Source organism: Nyctereutes procyonoides, unplaced genomic scaffold (assembly GCF_905146905.1).
Source record: "Nyctereutes procyonoides isolate TBG_1078 unplaced genomic scaffold, NYPRO_anot_genome, whole genome shotgun sequence".
Taxonomy (NCBI): domain Eukaryota; kingdom Metazoa; phylum Chordata; class Mammalia; order Carnivora; family Canidae; genus Nyctereutes; species Nyctereutes procyonoides.
Window position 1 is genome coordinate 50385614 of NW_026575140.1, and position 18700 is coordinate 50404313.

At 43.8% G+C, this 18700-nt stretch overlaps 1 protein-coding gene across 1 annotated transcript; it reads left to right on the top strand.

The window, feature by feature from the left end:
* Positions 1–342: 342 nt before the first annotated feature.
* LOC129497340 (zinc finger protein 883-like) lies at positions 343–10900 on the top strand. The gene is made up of 5 exons (XM_055306166.1): positions 343–352; positions 3626–3720; positions 6010–6142; positions 6647–6742; positions 9255–10900. Exons 2-5 carry the CDS (start codon positions 3685–3687, stop codon positions 10886–10888), a joined length of 1899 nt encoding a protein of 632 aa, XP_055162141.1. The 5' UTR covers positions 343–352; positions 3626–3684; the 3' UTR covers positions 10889–10900.
* Positions 10901–18700: the final 7800 nt, after the last annotated feature.

An 18700-nucleotide genomic window follows, 5' to 3' on the forward strand; every position in this document is an offset into this window, starting at 1 on the left:
TACTCCCACCTGACCCCAAACACTAGGCAGTCCCTGAGGCTTCCTGTCCACCGTCGCTGGGCTGCCAACGTCAACCTCTCTTCTTAGGGCCACGCGAGGGCTTGTCGCTGAGCGCAGGGCAAGCGGGAGAGTCTGGGAGGTTAGCGCCGAGCTTCAACGCATCCTTGCCGGGCTTTTCCGAACCCAGGCACCGGGCCGACTGGACTACATTTCCCAGGAGCCTCGGTGCGCACTTCCGCTTCCGGCTCCTTTGTGTGGACGCCCTCCGCTCGCTGCGAACCCGCGCTTGCGGTCTTCCAGTGCAGTGACCAGCTCAGTGTGTGGACCGGGGAGGAGCTGACATTGGACAGGGGTGTGTGTCCAGCAGAGGGTTGCCAGGCTTGGGGGTCTCGCCGCATCCCATGGGGGTTCTCCCTGGGCCCGCTGACCTGACCGTAATCCCTTCGGCTGGAGCTGGGTTGCTGTCAGGGCTTGGACACCTTGCCCTTGCCCTCAGCTCTGGGGTTTGTGTGTAAGTGATGATGGTGTGTACGTGTGTTTAAGTCTGAGCCATGTCCAGGTCCTTTGCTCGGAAACGGGCTGAGAGCTCGCACAGCCTGGAGCGCTTGGCTGGAAGGTGAGGCAGGTAGGGCCTAAGGCCCTCAGTGCTCCCAGGTCAGAGACCATCGCGTGCCTCCCCTTGTGTCCTTGCAACCCAAAGCATGGTGGAACCATTGCATAGACTCCAACAGTGTTGATGCGGGAGGGCGTGGATGTAAGAGATCCATTTGTCTACCATTTGTCTACTTACCGAGAAAGCCGTTATTGCTGGGTGATGCAGCCATAGGCGAGTTACTGAACTTGGCCTCTCCTGTTCCTTACCTGTGAAGTGAAGTTTATTGTTCCTATCTTAAGTGGTGATTGTGTGGATTAAATGGAAATTTGATGTCAAACAGTTGACACAGTGTGGGGCACTAGGTAAGGGCTCAATCAATAGTAGCAGTTGGGAATAGTAGGTATCCACCTTCTCATTTGTACATAAAAAGCAACTGACACCCAGGGAGGAAAGTTACTTGTTCTGGGTCATCTAGCCATCTGGTACATAGAAATGAGAATCCAGATACCTTCATTCCCAGCAGGGCACTTGCCACCATCGCCTGCTCTTGCATATCCTTCAAGTATGGTGACAATATCTTACCTGTTGTCTGTGATTATCTGTGTTCCTGGGTGTCTGTCTCTGCAGGGCCTGGGGGAAAGGTTATATTGAGACTCCCCTGTGAATAGGGCTGCCTGAACCAAGAGTGAATGCTGACCTTGTTGACTTTAGTTTTAGCTCCAAATAGACTCTTTAGACTCCCTGATTACTGTTAGGAATGGGGTCTCAGACAATGAAAGAAAGAATACAATGAAAAAGAAGAATTCAACCCAGAATGTCTTGCTAGAGTTTCTGGGAGAATACTGGTAATCCCCAGGAAGAGACATGGAGGATTTGGGTGAAGTTGTTTTACCCAAATGGTGCAAAGTCTGTGGTTATGGAGGATCAGGGCCACAAACTCCAGAACAGAGGTAAGAAACACACATGAGAGAGAGGTTTCTGCTGTTAGCTGGGCACCTACAGTGTGTACACAGTCTCATTTTAGTTCTTCTTTACAACAGCCTTGTATGTGTGGGCAGCTCTGAGACCTTGGGCAAACCATCAATTTCCTCATTTGTAACAAGTGATTTATGGAAAGCATCTGGTACATTGTGAGTACTCAATAAATAGTAGTAATTTTACTAATATCATTCCCTTTTTACTAGAAGCTCCAAAAAGTAAGACATCTTATCACCCTTCCATACTCTATTTTACCAGATTCCTCTCCAAAGGATGGGAGAGGGGGACAAGTCAGACTCCTTGGATAGAGAAAAGGAAATGGGCATGGAGAAGCAGATGATTTGATCTGGCATTCTAGCACATGGGAGAGGTCAAGTGCAGATCTGGGTGCACCTGCACTGTCCACTGCCCAATTCTGGTAGGATTGAGAACTGCCCCCGACATCCTTCTAGTCTCTCTTAAGAAGTATTCTCTCTTGAGATACAGAAGGATGGGCCAGATTAGAAGGGGCTTCCATGGTCTAGCTTTAGTCTCTTTGGTTTTCCCAGACATCCTGCTCTTGGCCCCTCTGATTTTCCAAGGTCCTGAAACTTATGAGTTCCTGTCTCTACCCCACCCTTCATGGGGTCAGAGTTCAGTGCAGGGAGGGGACAGGCATCTTGTGGGAAAGTAGGGGCTTGGGGTATGGTCGACCATATACATTGATAATACCTTTTGTTTTCATAAAACAAAGGATAGAAAATCCTATAAAATTTTGGTTAGTGGTGCTATGCAGAAAATAGAGTGAGAATTAACTGATACATTACCTTTACTGAATGCTTACTCTATCAGGTACTGATTTGGGCCCTTTATATACACTACTGAACAATGCTTCAAGGTGGGTACCATTGTTATTCTCATTTCTCCAATGAGGAAGCTGAAGCACAGAAGAAACTTCTCCTAAAGCCATGTAGAGCTAGGATTTAAGAGCAGGCAGGCAGCCCCGGGGCAGGTGTTCTAATGAGAAAGCATTGTAGGAGGCACAGATTTGGTTTTTAAATCATGAAACTCTGTACTGTTACAGTAATGGCTTGAAATTCCTACTTCTTCCCAAGACAAATCCACAAGGGGCTTTAAAAAAAAAGATTTATTTATTTATTAGAGACTGAGAGACAGCACAGGGAGGGTAAAGGAGAGAGAGAGAGAATCTCCAGCAGACTCCTTGCTGAGCAGGGAGCTTGCCTAGGGGTGGGGGGAGGCTCAATCTCATGATTCCCAAGATCATGACCTGAACCTAAATCAAAGAGTTAACTGATTGAACCACCCAGGCACCCCCTAAAATGGGGTTTAAGTCTTGCTTTTTGGTGGTTGGGGAGAGTGAGAGTTAAAGAAATAATGAACTATAGAATATTAGGAAAACAATTATATATAGAATAAAATAAACGGCATATAATCTTACCACCTAGAGATAAGCTCAAAGAAGTGCTCAAAGTTAATATTATCAGTTTTTTTCCCAGGAGGCAAAAAATCAAAATGGGAAAGGAAATTGAGAGAAAGGATTGGTCGATGGGCATGGAGTCAGACAAAGGAGTTAGGGGGATCATGAATTCATTTTCAGCACTTTGGGGGTACTGCCACTAGGGTGCTTAGGATACAGGGGAGCATGAGATGACAGGCTACAATTTAATGGATCACATGTGCAGTGGAGTGAACCTAGAATGGATGCAGACTTAGTGGGGGCCTGGAGTACTCAGGATCTGGTGATGATGCTTCCTGTGCCCTAAACTGCTAGGATGGGTACTATTGCCCTTTGCCTCTGTGGCAACTTTTTCTCGTTCTATGGAGTTGGAAAGTTTCTCCATTAGTGAATAAAGGAGTTGAGGCAGGAAGTCTGGAAGCTTCCAGTCAACCCTAATGGTATCTGAGGTTATGTTGGAAGCCTCATTACATAGGTGTCTGACCATATGACAGCCAGGGGCAGAGGCTCTTTTTGTCCTAAGTGGCTATTTCTAACATAATAGGTCTGAGACACATATCAATAAACTGGATTCCTTTATTACTCTTGCCTTCTAGTTCTGCCATCTAGGGAGTCTGCCCTTTTCCAAAAGGATAGATATCTTGAGGAGGAGAACATGGCTGCTCTTTTCCAGACAGCGAAGTTGTCCCAGGTGAGTTGGGGATTTACCTCTTGCCCCTAAAATCTCATTTTAATTCCTGAAGCGAATAAATTTATGTCTCATTGCATGAAGCTTATCAGTCCTATTAGAAAACAGCTGTTTCAAAAGATAGGATCAAGAGGTTGGGATGAACCACCACCAACCTGGCGACTAGTGTTCCTTATTGTGTGGAAGTAGTAGTGAAGATGGAGGCTCGGCAGTCTGTCCATCAGTTGGCAATAGAGGAAAGAGGGAGGGGGAGGACTGTGAGCATGGTTGGCAGAGAGTCAGGCTTCCCTTTGTCCACTTGAGGCATTAGGCTTAGATCAGCAAAGGCACATGAAATATCTTTTGTATCCATCTGCTTAGAATGTTCTCCATGGGGAGAAAAGACCCATACACAAATCTGGGTGGCACAAATCAGCACATTTACTGATGGCCTACTTAATAAAGTGCTTTAGGGAAAATGTTGTATGATTTCAGAAGAGGGTGAGCAAGTGTCTGGCTGAGAGAGATTTGAGAAGGCTGTCTTCATTCAGCCAGCATTTTTTTTTTCAGCCAGCATTTTTAAGCCCTTTTAAGGAGCCCCAAGCTAATAGAAGCAGTGAGACTTGAAGTGGGCCCTGAAGGATGAGTAGAAATTTTTTTAAAAAGATTTCATTTACTTATTTGAGAGAGAGAGAGCAGGGTGAGGGGCAGAGGAACAGGGAGAGAAAATCCTGAGCAGGAGCCCAACATGGGGCTCAATCTCAGGACCCTGAGATCATGACCTGAGCCAAAATCAAGAGCTGGTGGCTTAACTGACTGAGCCACCCAGGCACCTCAGATAAGTAGATTTTTGAGAAGAAGGATTTGGGAACTCAGTGACTTAAATGGCTTAGAATTGAGGAACGATACTGCTTCCACTGAGACAAGAAAAAAGGAAGTACAAAGTACAATTGAAATCATGGATATATTGTCCTGTAAAAACTTAAGAAGCTTCTGATCTGTCTGCAGTGTACCAATAATCACACACAAAATTCTTCCCTAGATAAAAATCTCAAGTTTGGTATATTTCTTAGTTTCTTATTTACCATGTCTCTTTCTTAATGAAGATAACCTTAAGGTTTGCCAAATAATAAACTTGGATTGGAATGCCGTATCCTTAACTTGATCTTTTTTTGTAGGGCTAAGTCACTTTGTTTAGTTGAGAAGTTTTAATGGGCCTTTATTGTTCAAAGGCTTTTTAAGACTTACTTTCTATTGTGTGAGATCTAGAAACTGTGCTTTTCCGACCATGTGAAACCCCAGATTTCTGGACTGTGTATTCCCTTTTATTTTAGCTTGAAAATTGGTAAATTCCTTCTTGAGCTCAACTCTTTTTCTTTGCCAAATAGAGCCAGAAGCATCCTGCATAAGCCAGCATTCTGGCTCTTTCTACCTTATTTCCCCAGAGCTGCAGGCTGAGTGAATTTTTGGTCTTCCTTCCCAGTTACTAATCACTTTGCCAGTGTCAATCAAGAGTCTACATCATTCCAGCCTTAACTACCCATGTCTTTGAAGCTTGCTGCCTGAATATCAAGCCAATGCCCCTGTATATTTTAGGTGTTTGTTAGGGTATCTTCTATTTCAGGGTGCTAGTTTCTGAATTAATTAGGATTGGCTAACTTGTAACTGGTGTAATGGAGAGACCCAAAATGCATAATGGCCCCAACATAATAGAAGTTCATTTCTTGTCCTCATAACCATGAGTGGGTCAGCAGGTTGATAGCATGGCCATTCAGGGTCTTGAACTATCTGAAGCTCTAATATCTCTACCACATAGCTCCCAAACTCATGTTCGGGGTTATCTCCATGTCTCAGCCACAAGGGGAAAATAGTAGCAGAATGTATGTGAGTCAGGCCTGGAAATGGTGCGCCTTACTTCTGCTTGCGGTCTCTTGGCCACATCTAACTGCAAAGGAGATTGGGAAATGTTTGTCTACCTAGAAAAGTGAGGAGGGGAGTGTACTTTAGTGAGCAGTTAGTAGCTTCTGCCACTCTCCTCAAACATTTAGGTTATCTAGAACTTTCTTGCTATTGTAAATTGTAAATAGATAAGAATCTGTTGATAACTCCCTATTCATGTCTCTGTTAATTTTATTACATTGATTTCTAGATAAGAAATTGATAATGTCAAAAGGGTATGCATATTTTAAGACTTTTTAACCTATGAGTCAATATGCTTTTGACACTATGAACATGATTGGTTCCATTTCCTCTACATTTCATGAATCTCCCCTAATTTGCCTTATTCAACTCTTACTTCTAAATCACATGCAGGTGTTTCAGGGCTTGTCATTCAAGGATGTGGCTGTGAACTTCACTGAGGAAGAATGGAGAGAACTGGATCCTGCTCAGAGAGACTTGTACAGGGATGTAATGCTGGAGAACTATAGGAACCTAATCTCCTTGGGTAAGGTTGGGTCCTCACCTCAGGTAGGCATTTTGGGATGCCATTGATTCCTAAAGATTCCCATGCTCCTATTAAGGGATGATCAGAAAGGAGGCTTTGTGGGGAGTGCCTAGGTGGCTCAGTCAGTCAAGCATCCAACTCTTGATTTCTGCTCAGGTCATGATCTCAGGGTCATGGAATTGAGCCCTGAGTCAGGCTCTGTGCTTAGCAGGGACTCTGCTTTTCCCTCTTCCTCTGCTCCTCTCCCTCCCCCTGCCCCTCATTCCCTCACCCTGCGGCAGGAAGGAAGGAAGGGGGAAGGAGGGTGTGGTTAACATTTTCCTACAGAATCTAGAGCAGATCCTTAGACTGTTTATTACCCTACTTTTGTAGAATATGTTTAATTGCTTTTGACAATTAGTTACCTTGTTTTCTGCTCTTGAAAACATAAGAGTGGGACTGAAAATGGGGTGGTCCTTTGTCTTTGAAACTGACAATCGCATTCTGTTTCTTTCACTTGAGTAGGCTTTCCATTTTCTAAACCTGATATCATCTGCCAGTTGGAACAAACAGTAAATCCATGGATGCAGAAGGCAGAATTGCTAAGAAGCAGCTGCACACGTAAGTGAGAACCAGGCAGACAACATCTTTTGAAATATGAGTTAGGGGTTCCTTCCCAAATTCCAAATCCTCCTGTAGAAAATGTTGAGGCCCCCTCTAAGTCTCATCTTCATTCGGACATATCAGTCTTGTGAGCCTAACTCTACTTCTTCCCAGATTCAAGGAAGGATACTTCTTTCTCAAAGTTAGAAGCCTGACATTTGATCCTGAGATCACTGTTGTACTTCACTCTGGCATTTTATGAGGTCATTCCCTTTTTCCTCTCTAGTAGCTGGGGCCTCGCCTTCATTTACTTTGTCTTTGTTGTACCTAGTTTTTCCCTACCTAAAAAGTATGAAGAGAATGGAAGAATTTGAATGTAAGTTTAAAGAATGTGATCTTACATCCAAGTTTAAGGTAGTAAAATTGATAGAATTTATTGACTGTATGTGGGAGGTAAGGGAGAAACAAAGATAATTTCCGGGTTTCTGGGTTGGCTGTGTAGGTAGATGGAAGTTCTCTTCCCTGAGATGGAAAACACAGGAGAAATAGCAAGTTTGCGGGAAGGAGGTGGTGGTGAAAGAGGAGTTCTGATTATTCTAAATTGTTTGAAGAGTCTATAGCAGATGTAAACCAGTGATTCTCAAACAGGTGATTTGGCCCCATGGGACATGTCTGAAGACTGGGAGGGTGCTATGGGCATCGAGTGGGTGGAGGCCAAAGATGTTGCTAAACATTATGCCCCTCACACAAAGACTTGTCTTGCCAAAATGTCAGTAGCACTGCAGTTGAGAAACTCTGGTCTAAGTAGGGTGTCTGGAAGGTAGATGAATATAAGGAGGAGATGTCAAATGGGTCTTTGTGAAGGAAAGAGATCATAACTGGTGGTACAGATTTGAGAAACATCTGAGAATAGATGGTAATGAAGTCATGGGAGTGCATAAGATGTGAAAATAGAGAAATAGAGAATGAAAAGAATTGCAAGAGAACCTAGAAGCCCAATGAACATACACATTTAAGTATCCGCTAGCTGTATTTATCTGTCTATATCTATATCACTTGTGTAATTTTAAAAAACCACATGGGGGAAAATGGTGTCAAGATAACAAAATAGTAATAATTTTTAATAATAGATGATGGCAGTAGAGGTACGTTATACAAATTTTATCAATATAAATGAAGGAAAGAGGGGATCCCTGGGTGGTGCAGCGGTTTGGTGCCTGCCTTTGGCCCAGGGCACGATCCTGGAGACCCGGGATCGAATCCCACGTCGGGCTCCCGGTGCATGGAGCCTGCTTCTCCCTCTGCCTCCCTCTCCCTCTCTCTCTCTCTCTCTCTCTCTCTCTATCATAAATAAATAAAAATTAAAAAAAATAAATGAAGGAAAGAGAATCCAAAAAAGATATTAAGAAAGGGTGGCCAGAGTAGAAGGAAACCAGGTCAGATTGTTGTCATAGAACCCAACAGAAAAGAGCATTTGAAGGGTCCCTCCTCATAGTGCTCATAGTGATATATGGTAGAGAGGTCAAGTAAAGACCTGAAGAGTGTCTGTGGAGATTTATAAGTTGTTCCTTCTTTTCGGCTAACCTGATAATGGATTAGTCCCCCTGCCACTGTTTCTCTCCTCTGCTTAACTTCTATTCCTGTCTTTTAATTTTTATTTTCCTATATTATATAAGGTTGTCACAGGCACATACTAAGATTACTTTGAAAATAGTCCAGCTTGCAAAACACATGTGCTGTTTGTCTTACTCTTAATAAGGCTGAAAGACTGCTTACAAGATCCCTGATGACAAAGTCCCAACTTTACAACCGTTAAAATGTCTGTCATGTGTAGTTTACCCATAAGAAAGCTGAACTAGTATTAGTGGTAAGCCTAATCCTCTGATCCTCCTAAAATTCCTGCATTCTCCTGAACTTTAGGTCTTTGATGGTGTGCATATTGGGGGGGGGGGTTATTTTGGGAGGCCCAGAGACAGGAGAAAAAAAGTGAAAGCTGAAGGTAATCTCTGGTAAATAGTAACACACAGGGTAGTAGCAAAGGAAAATATGGTTAATGATCTTATTGAACCCGACAGCAACCTCAGGCATCATCAAGGAGAGTTACTAGAGAACTGTGCCAGTGGGAATGGAAGATGTAGGCATTGAAGGATGACCCTAGCTGGAGTGAACTCAAGACAAGGGGCACAGGGGACTGCTGGTGGTGGTGGTATCAAAAGCAAGGAAAGATTCCAGTGGTTCAAAACGAGGGGCAGCTATTATTCCTACGTACAGTAGCAATCATATTTATCTTCCCAATAGACTGTAAATCTCTCTTATAGTATCTCAAAGGAGGTACTATATCTGTTTTATTTATCATTGAATACTATAACATAACACAGTGCCTAGCCCACAGTAGGTGTTCAATAAATTATTTGTTGAGTACTTGACTTATATTTGTGACTAATAGTATTTGTGCAATTTCATTATCTCATTCCTGCTTTAGCCATTTCCTTCTTCTAGTACAGGGAACACTTTTACTTTTCCCCTCCAGATTTGGAGACCAGAAAGTCAAACCCAAAGGAGGTATTTTCTGAAAAAGAATCATACCAAGGGATAAGTATGGAAAGAAGCACAGGGGCTGATGCAAGGACTTCTGGTTTGAAAGAAGCCCAGGGATCTACAGAGATTAAAGAGAATGCTCAGGATAGACTCTGGAAAGAAGCAACAGTTATCTGCCAGAAAAGAACTTCTATAGCCAATAGTACCCCGAAATGTATTGAATCTGGTAGACATGTTAGTCTGAAGTCAGACATTGTTATACAATCAAGACATCATAAGGAAGAGAGACCTTATATGTCTGATGCTCAGGGAAAGAGTTTTAAACAGAATTCAAAATTGATAAGACATCAGAAAGATAGCACTTATGAGAAAGCTCTTCAGTGTAATGAATGTGGTAAAATATTCAGTGATCGCTCAATTTATGCTCAACATTGTAGAGCTCATAATGGAGAAAAAAAATTGGAATGTAATCAGTATGAGAAGACCTTTGGTCATGGTATACACCACACTGAACATCAGAAAACTAATATTGGAGAGAAATCTTATGAAGATAGGAAAGGGTATAAGTGGAACTCACAACTTACCACCAAACATCATCAGAGTGTTCATGGTGGGAAGGAATATAATGTGCATGAAAGAGCCTTAATTCAGAATGCACCATTTATTCAACATCAGAGAACCCAACATGGAGAGAAACCTTATGAATGCAGTGAATGTAGAAAAACTTTTGGTAATTATTCAGCCCTAACAGTACATCAGAGAATTCATACTGGAGAGAAACCATATGAATGCAAGGAATGTGGGAAAGCCTTTAATCATAATGTCTCTCTTAGTCAACACCAGAGAATCCATACTGGAGAGAAACCCCATGAATGTAATGAGTGTGGGAAGGCTTTTATTCAGATAACACACTTTATTCAACATCAGCGAATTCATACTGGTGAGAAACCTTATGAATGTAATGAATGTGGTAAAGCCTTCAGCCACAATTCATCCCGTATTGAACATCAGTTTATTCACACTGGAGAGAAGCCCTACGAATGCAGTGAATGCGGGAAAGCCTTCAGTCACAACTCTTCTCTTATTGTCCATCAATTTATTCACACTGGAGAGAAACCCTATGAATGCAGTGAATGTGGCAAGGTCTTTAGTCAGAGCTCACATCTCTATCAACATCAGAGAACTCACACTGGAGAGAAACCTTATACCTGTAACGACTGTGGGAAAGCCTTTAGTGATCGATCAGCCCTTATTCGACATCAGAGAACTCATACTGGGGAAAAACCTTACAAGTGTAGAGAATGTGGTAAAGCTTTCAGCCAGAGCTCAACTCTCATAAAACACACAAAAATCCACACTGGAGAGAAACCTTACACCTGTGAAGATTGCGGGAAAGCATTCAGCCAGAGTTCATCCCTGACACAACATCAGAAGATTCATACTGGGGAGAAACCGTTTGATTGCCACGAGTGTGGGAAAGCCTTCAGTAGAAGCGCCCATCTTACTCAGCATCAGAGGATTCACACTGGAGAGAAACCCTGTGAGTGTAATGAGTGTGGCAGAGCTTTCCGGTGTAGTTCAGCCCTCATTAGGCATCAGAGACTCCACGGTGGAGAATCACTCTGAATGTGTGGTCATTTAGACTCTTTACTTTGTTAAATACCAAAGAATCCTATTTTCATGGGTTATAATTGTGATCTTTTTTTTTTTTTTTTGGAGGGCTGAGAATGCTCTCCTCCTGTTTTCTGCAAAGAATTAGCTGCCAGATTACCACAAATACATGTGAAGAAATACTGATCTGAAAGCTGGAACAGCCCAAGAGACCAACCATCAATCTTTCTCTGTGTGTGTGTATATATATTTTTTCCACTGTACCCCAAAATGACTAATGTCACCATGAAGTGATTTTTTTTCCTGACCTCAGGAATAGGCTGTTCCAACATGCAAAGCAATTCCAGTTGTTCAAAATTGAGCTCACTTCCCCTCCTTGTACTGATTGGAATACTGCCATATCCAAGTTAATAGACTCATGGTTGGTCATATATTTGAATACCACCTTTCTATAAATCTTTGCCTTCATATACAATCATTCCTACCCCCTAGCAATACTGTCCTCACTAAAAGGGCTACTTTGAACTCTCCCTTCCTACTGACTTTCCTATCTGTCTCTTCTATTTTTTTTATTTCTTTTTTCCATCTCTTCTATTTAAAGTGCTTACACAGTGTTAGCTTCAGCTTGAAGTTCAACAGGGCTTGAGTTTCAGAGCTGAAGAGCACAACTGAAGATAGAGAAAAAAAATTTTATTCTGAAAATTTTAAGACAAAATATTCTAAAGAAATGGTGACATCTGGAAATAATTATTGAAATACACGAACATTTTAGTAACTTTTAGAAATTGAAGGCAAGAATAAAAAAAGAGTCCTCCATAACAGTGACTGCTATTAGAATCAGAGCTCTTCAGATAATGTTTGTTAACATCTTAGGCATAGCCAGGTCCTTCTGAAACCTTTTCTTTCCTGGAGCCAGCTAGTTTGGGTTGTGGAAAAACATTTGCCCCCTCCTTCAGAGGCCTCATTTATGATAACCCGATATAGAACAAATTTATTATGGCTAAAACTAATTTATGTGGTTAAAAGTGATTGACTTACTTGTGTTGAGTGAAGGGAAAATTAATATACATGTTACATCTCAACTTCCTCCAAGATGCTTGGATAATTTTCACTATTGTGCTGAGCACATTATATGGTGATCTCAGGCTTGATTTCAGGATTGTGGGAAGAGATCTTTGTTGATTAGAGCAGGGCTTTCTGCCTTTTCTGAGGGGGTATTAATACTTTTTAGTGTTTTTTTTTAAATCAATAGGTAATTGTCACATTATCTTTTCAATTTGCAAGTTATTCTCCTTTAGGACCAAACTTAAAGTCTCACCTCTCCCTGGTAACAGTTGGAAATAATCTCCTCCTCTGAAAACCTTGGCCACTCATTATATTCCTCATATGTGCCTATAAAACATTTTTAGTTCAATCTTAATGTCTGGCTTTTTTTTTTTTAAAGGTAGATTTGGCCAAAGCCAATGCTCTTTTTTTTTTAATTTATTCATGATAGTCACACAGAGAGAGACAGAGAGGCAGAGACACAGGCAGAGGGAGAAGCAGGCTCCACGCAGGGAGCCCAACGTGGGACTCGATCCCGGGTCTCCAGGATCGCACCCCGGGCCAAAGGCAGGCGCCAAACCGCTGCGCCACCCAGGGATCCCTTAATGTCTGGCTTTATCTCCAACTTTAACAATTCTCACCATGAGGAACGTAACTATCTTGTTCGGTCTTTTGTTGTTTATTTGATTTTTTAAAAAGATTTTATTTATTCATGAGAGACACACAGAGAGAGGCAGAGGGAGAAGCAGGCTCCCCACAGGGAACCCAGTGTGGGACTCAATCCCAGGACCCCAGGATCACGGCCTGAGCCAAAGGCAGATGCTTAACCACTGAGCCACTCAGGTGCCCCTTGTTGATTTTAAACAAAATAATACTTACACACAGTTTTAAAAATTCATATGGGTTTTTTTTCCACGGAAAGCCATCCCTGTGGTACCTTTGATACACATTGTACATTAGATGATTTCTGGATATGTTTTGCCAAAGTCATGCATACAAAATATAGCAGCTTGAGATAAGCATTTTGGGGAAGAAAATCACATCGTACTTAATTTTACTTAATAAGAATTCAATCATACGCACCAAGACCCTCCTCCAAAAAAGCCCAACAGGTAAGTAAATTAGTGAAATTAGAAATACTGTAAAATCATATTTTACATATATGTATAACATTCTGTTTATACATTTATGCATATGAACACATAATAGCATGTGTTATCAGAGTTTTACACAAAGCTAAATAACTGCATCTTATGAGCAATGCAGAGATTTATAAGCACAATATTGATAATACTCTATTTTTACCTTATGGCCTCACTACAGAAGGTAATTTTGTGACTCTAAAGAATTGAGAGGCACAGCCAATACATTCGTGTACTACTCTATCCCTCTCCACAAATGGTTTTCCTCAATTGACCAGAGACGATTATATCAGAAGATAAGCCAATCCACACTAGTAGAAGGGTTGCTATGATACAGCAACATGGAGAACTGAGAAACACCTCTGGTTAATGTAGGTTAAAAAAATAATAAAATAAAAATCCATTTCCCAAAATAAACCTGGCCTTAGGAATCTGGTAATTGCCTCAGCTTGTAAGGCAGACCTAGTTTAATTCTCTTCTTTAGTAAATGTAAGAAAAGAAAGCTACCTGGTTTCTGTCCTCCTAGAAATGCAACTCAAGAGGTAGGCATGACATTGATATTCTTTTCCTTTTATAAGCATAAGTCAAGGCAGATTCAGTGTACAAAGTGCCATTTGTTTTTCCTTTAGTTGTATTTTAGCTCTCCCCAAGCACCTTTAAGAAGATCTCCCAGACAATACCAGCTAATACTTGTGGTAAAGATTTATTACGTGCTAGACCCTGTTCAGCCACCTTTGTATGCATCAGCTCATTCATTTCTCCCAACAGTCTCAGGAAACTGATTTCCAGAACCAATCTCTTAGATAGGTTCCTCTTACCCCTCTTGTATAGAGGAAGCAGTGATGACTCAGAAAGGCAAAGTGACTGGCCAACCTGGAAACAGTGTGGAGCTGAGATTTAAGTCCGGTAGTCCAGCTCAAGAGTGCTTGTTCTTAACCTCTTTGCCATACTGCCTCTCTGCACATGTGCGTGTGTATGTGTGGCCCTGAGCTAAGTGTTGAGGAAGGTTGCTGAGCATGCCAATCACCAGGGCATGATGGAACCACTTGCTAGGGATGGTGGAAGCCAGTGACTGACGGAACTACAGGTGTCAGAACTTGCTTTTCTCTGTTTTATACACTCTGGCATCCTTGGGGAAGACAATATGGCAAGAGTAGATGGCTTCTTGTATTGGCTGAGAGGCAGAGCTCTGAGTTAGAGCACTCTTCCATTAAGACACCATCCAGGGCAGCCCTGGTGGCTCAGCAGTTTAGTGCTGCCTTCAGCCCAGGGCGTGATCTTGGAGACCCGGGATCGAGTCCCATGTCAGGCTCCCTGCATGGGCCTGCTTCTCCCTCTGCCTGTGTCTCTGCTTCTCTCTCTCTCTCTCTCATGAATAAATAAAATCTTAAAAAAGACTTCATTAAAAAAAAAGACACCATCCAAAGGGAGCCTCATTGGATGGGACAATATTATCTGAGATTTGTTCCTGTGTAGGCTCCAAAGGAAAGAGTTCTGGATTAAGAGGTGCTTTCTCGGATCCCTGGGTGGCGCAGTGGTTTAGAGCCTGCCTTTGGCCCAGGGCGCAATCCTGGAGTCCTGCGATTGAGTCCCACGTCGGGCTCCCGGCTTGGATCCTGCTTCTCCCTCTGCCTGTGTCTCTGCCTCTCTCTCTCTATGTCTATCACAAAAAACAGGTGCCTTCTCTAATATAATCCAGGTTATGGTGCCTACATAGGCAACTGCTGTAAGTGTAAGAAGGTACTAAATGACTTACAGGAAAGTCAGAGTGGTTTTCCTTGGATAGGACAGCCCAAATTTATTTACCAGTCCCTTTTATTTTTTTAAAAGATTTTATTTATTCATGACACACACACACAGGGAGGGGGAGAGGGAGAGGAAGGCAGAGACACAGGCAGAGGGAGAAGCAGGCTCCATGCAGGGAACCCGAGATGTGGGACTCAATCCCCTGTCTCGAGGATCAGGCCCTGGGCTGAAGGCGGTGCTAAACCACTGAGCTACCTGGGCTGCCCTTACCAGTCCCTTTTAGAGAGTCTGTTGTTTTTGACAGCTCCTGTGTGGTAATTAAGATTCATGAATGTGACAAGCCCACTCTTGTAGGAACAGAGGACAGTGGCTGACTTTTTCCTGAAGAGGGCGAAGTCATGCCCTCTCCCCTTCCTTTGTACTTGATGACTGACATAGGAATAAGCACCCATGAGAAGGGATTCAGAGGCTTCTCTGTGGGGTAAATTCAAGAGGCCAGAAAGGAGTCTGAGGAAATTAGGAAAAGAAAGAAAATTCCTGAGACTTGTTTCCTTTTTTTCTTGTCATTTTAAGGGTGTGGCATGTGACTCCTGTGATACTTCAAAATTATTCCTAACCCACTGTTGTGTGGATTTATGTCATTACCACCTGCGTACGATGAGAGGAAAGGTCTCCAATAGAGGAGGCTTGAAAATCACAGAAGAGTCTAGGGAATCTTCCTGCGAAGATGATCCATGTAGAGGGCAGTCACTTTCCTCTCGGGCTCCAAAAGAGGTGCCAGTGGTTATTTTTCACCTTTTAAATTTTTAAAACATATTTTTAAAGGCTATTTATTTTTCTAATCTCCCACCCAAAGCGGGGCTCAAACTCACGCTGACCAAGAGTCCCACGCTCTTCCGATGGAGCCAGCCAGGTGCCCATATTTCTTTCTTCTTCTTCTTCTTCTTTTTTTTTAAATGTTATTTATTTATTCATGAGAGACACAGCGAGAGGCAGACACACATAGGGAGGAGGCGGCTCCTCGCCGGGAGCACCATGGGGGACTCGATCCCCAGACCCCAGGATCACACCCTGAGCCGAAGGCAGACACTCACTCAACCATTGAACCACCCAGGCGTCCTGGGCGCCCATATTTTTCACTTTTGCAGTGTGTCCTCTGGCTTTTCTTCTAGGGGATGCTCACATTCACTTAGTTCACCGGGATCCTGTTCCTGCTCCCGGAGCCCAGCCTTCCTCCCTGTGATCTCTTGTTCATGAATAAGGTGGGGACGGGAAAGCTTTTCCCCCTTCCGACAGCCCTACCTACTTCGATGATAAAGACACAGAAGCTAGTCAGTCACTTTCCTCCTGCCTTCGGTCTTTCGGCAGCTGCTCTTTGAGGCCGGCTTAAGCTTGGGAGGCCGGGAACACTCAGGGTTGTCATGGAGACCAGACGCGGACTCGGCGGGTAGGGGCGGGGCGAGGAGCGTCACAGCTGCTGATTGGCTAGAGAGACACGTCGCGCACTGAAAGAGTCCCATCTGCGCAGGCGCATTGCTTTCCTGGCCGAGGGGTGTGGGGCCGTTAGTCCCCGCGTGTGCGTTTGGATCTTTGCAGGCACTTGCTCCGCGAACCCCAGGGTGGGCACCCGTCATCTACCCTGGGGCAGAACCGATTCCCGCGTGGCCCCGCGTCCTGTCTCTGCAGCCACGTCCAGAGCCCCCCAGCGGGGCAAGCCGGTCCAGCCACGCGCTCAGCGGGGTCGCTCCGGGAGAGGCTGCGCGGCCGGGCGGGTGCCGGCCTGGGGGCTCGGACCGCGGCGCAGCGACCCCCCCCCCCCCACGTGGATGCACTTCTCCAACCTTGCCATAGTGCGAAGTGCAAAGATTTTATTTCATCCCTCTTCACCAAGGCATTTAACTTCTCAAAGAATAAAGATGGTAACTTTTTTTTGTCCCCCCCCCCTTTTGGGGAGAAATATTTAGGCCGATTCTTTTAATGACAATAAGAATATTTTTTTATAGTAAATTTATTTTTTATTGGGTGTTTAATTTACCAACATACAGAATAACACCCAGTGCTCATCCCGTCAAGTGCCCCCCTCAGTGCCCGTCACCCATTCACCCCCACCCCCCGCCCTCCTCCCCTTCCACCACCCCTAGTTCGTTTCCCAGAGTTAGGAGTCTTCATGTTCAGTCTCCCTTTCTGATATTTCATACCCATTTCTTCTCCCTTCCCTTCTATTCCCTTTCACTATTATTTATATTCCCCAAATGAATGAGAACATACACTGTCCTTCTCCGAGTGACTTATTTCACTCAGCATAATACCCTCCAGTTCCATCCACGTCGAAGCAAATGGTGGGTATTTGTCGTTTCTAATGGCTGAGGAATATTCCATTGTATACATAGACCACATCTTCTTGATCCATTCATCTTTCGATGGACACCGAGGCTCCTTCCACAGTTTGGCTACTGTGGACATTGCTGCTATAAACATCGGGGTGCAGGTGTCCCGACATTTCACTGCATCTGTATCTTTGGGGTAAATCCCCAACAGTGCAATTGCTGGGTCCTAGGGCAGGTCTATTTTTAACTCTTTGAGGAACCTCCACACAGTTTTCCAGAGTGGCTGCACCAGTTCACATTCCCACCAACAGTGTAAGAGGGTTCCCTTTCTCCACATCCTCTCCAACATTTGTGGTTTCCTGCCTTGTTAATTTTCTCCATTCTCACTGGTGTGAGGTGGTATCTCATTGTGGTTTTGATTTGTATTTCCCTGATGGCAAGTGATGCGGAGCATTTTCTCATGTGCATGTTGGCCATGACAATAAGAATATTACATAGTAGGGCAGGACAACGTTTTCAGTTATTTTCCGTGTGCAAAATAATTTTCAAGTGTTTTAATCTTTAATATGAATTGACGTCTCCAAGTTTTTATTTCGGAGCTTCCCTCACAATCCTATTTCTCCTTGTGTGGGACCCAGGAAATTTAACAAAAACCCCCTACCCCCTGGACAAGCAGAGCAGGACTGACTATTTTGTGCTGTACCCGCCTTGTGCCGACCTGCTTAGGGCACTGCCCCACCGTAGTCAAGCCCAGGGCACACCCTAATCGGAAATCGGCTCAGTGATAGGCCAGTTCAAATGGATACTTTAGGGTAACATGTAATTCAATTGGCCACCTGGGAGTGGACCAGCATGACTGTGCAACTTTCTGCGTATCCCATTGGCCACTGGCCCCTATAAAGTTGCTAAACCTCTTAGTCTCGGGGTCCAAATCCCTGCTCCGCTGTGTCAAGTATACTTGGACCCCGGCTCGAGCTTGTAAATAAACCCTCGTGTTTGCATCGGTGTCGGCTCCTGGGTGGTTTCTCGGATTCACAATCTCGAGCACAACACTTGAAAGACGTGAAATGACTTATTATGAATTATTATGAAATGACCACTATGAATTTTCTAGTAGAAACCTTGAAGTAGACTTCAGGAATCAGTTTCAAAAGGAAAAGTGGGGGATCCCTGGGTGGCGTAGCGGTTTAGTGCCTGCCTTTGGCCCAGGGTGCGATCCTGGAGACCCGGGATCGAGTCCCACGTCGGGCTCCTGGTGCATGGAGCCTGCTTCTCCCTCTGCCTGTGTCTCTGCCTCTCTCTCTCTCTCTCTATCATAAAAAAAAAAGGAAAAGTGCTCACCACGAACTAGAACTACAAGACTAATTATTAAACGTCTAACTATAGAAAAACACTTGGCAGTTGAAGTAACTTTACAGAACAGTTTGCAATTAACAGTGACAGTTAATTATTGTTTTAAAAAGTGGCCCTCTGGGGCTGTGGGTGGCTCAGCCGGTTGAGCAACTGACTCTTGGGTTTTGGCTCAGGTCATGATCTCATGGGTCATCAGTGGAGCCCCACATGGGGCT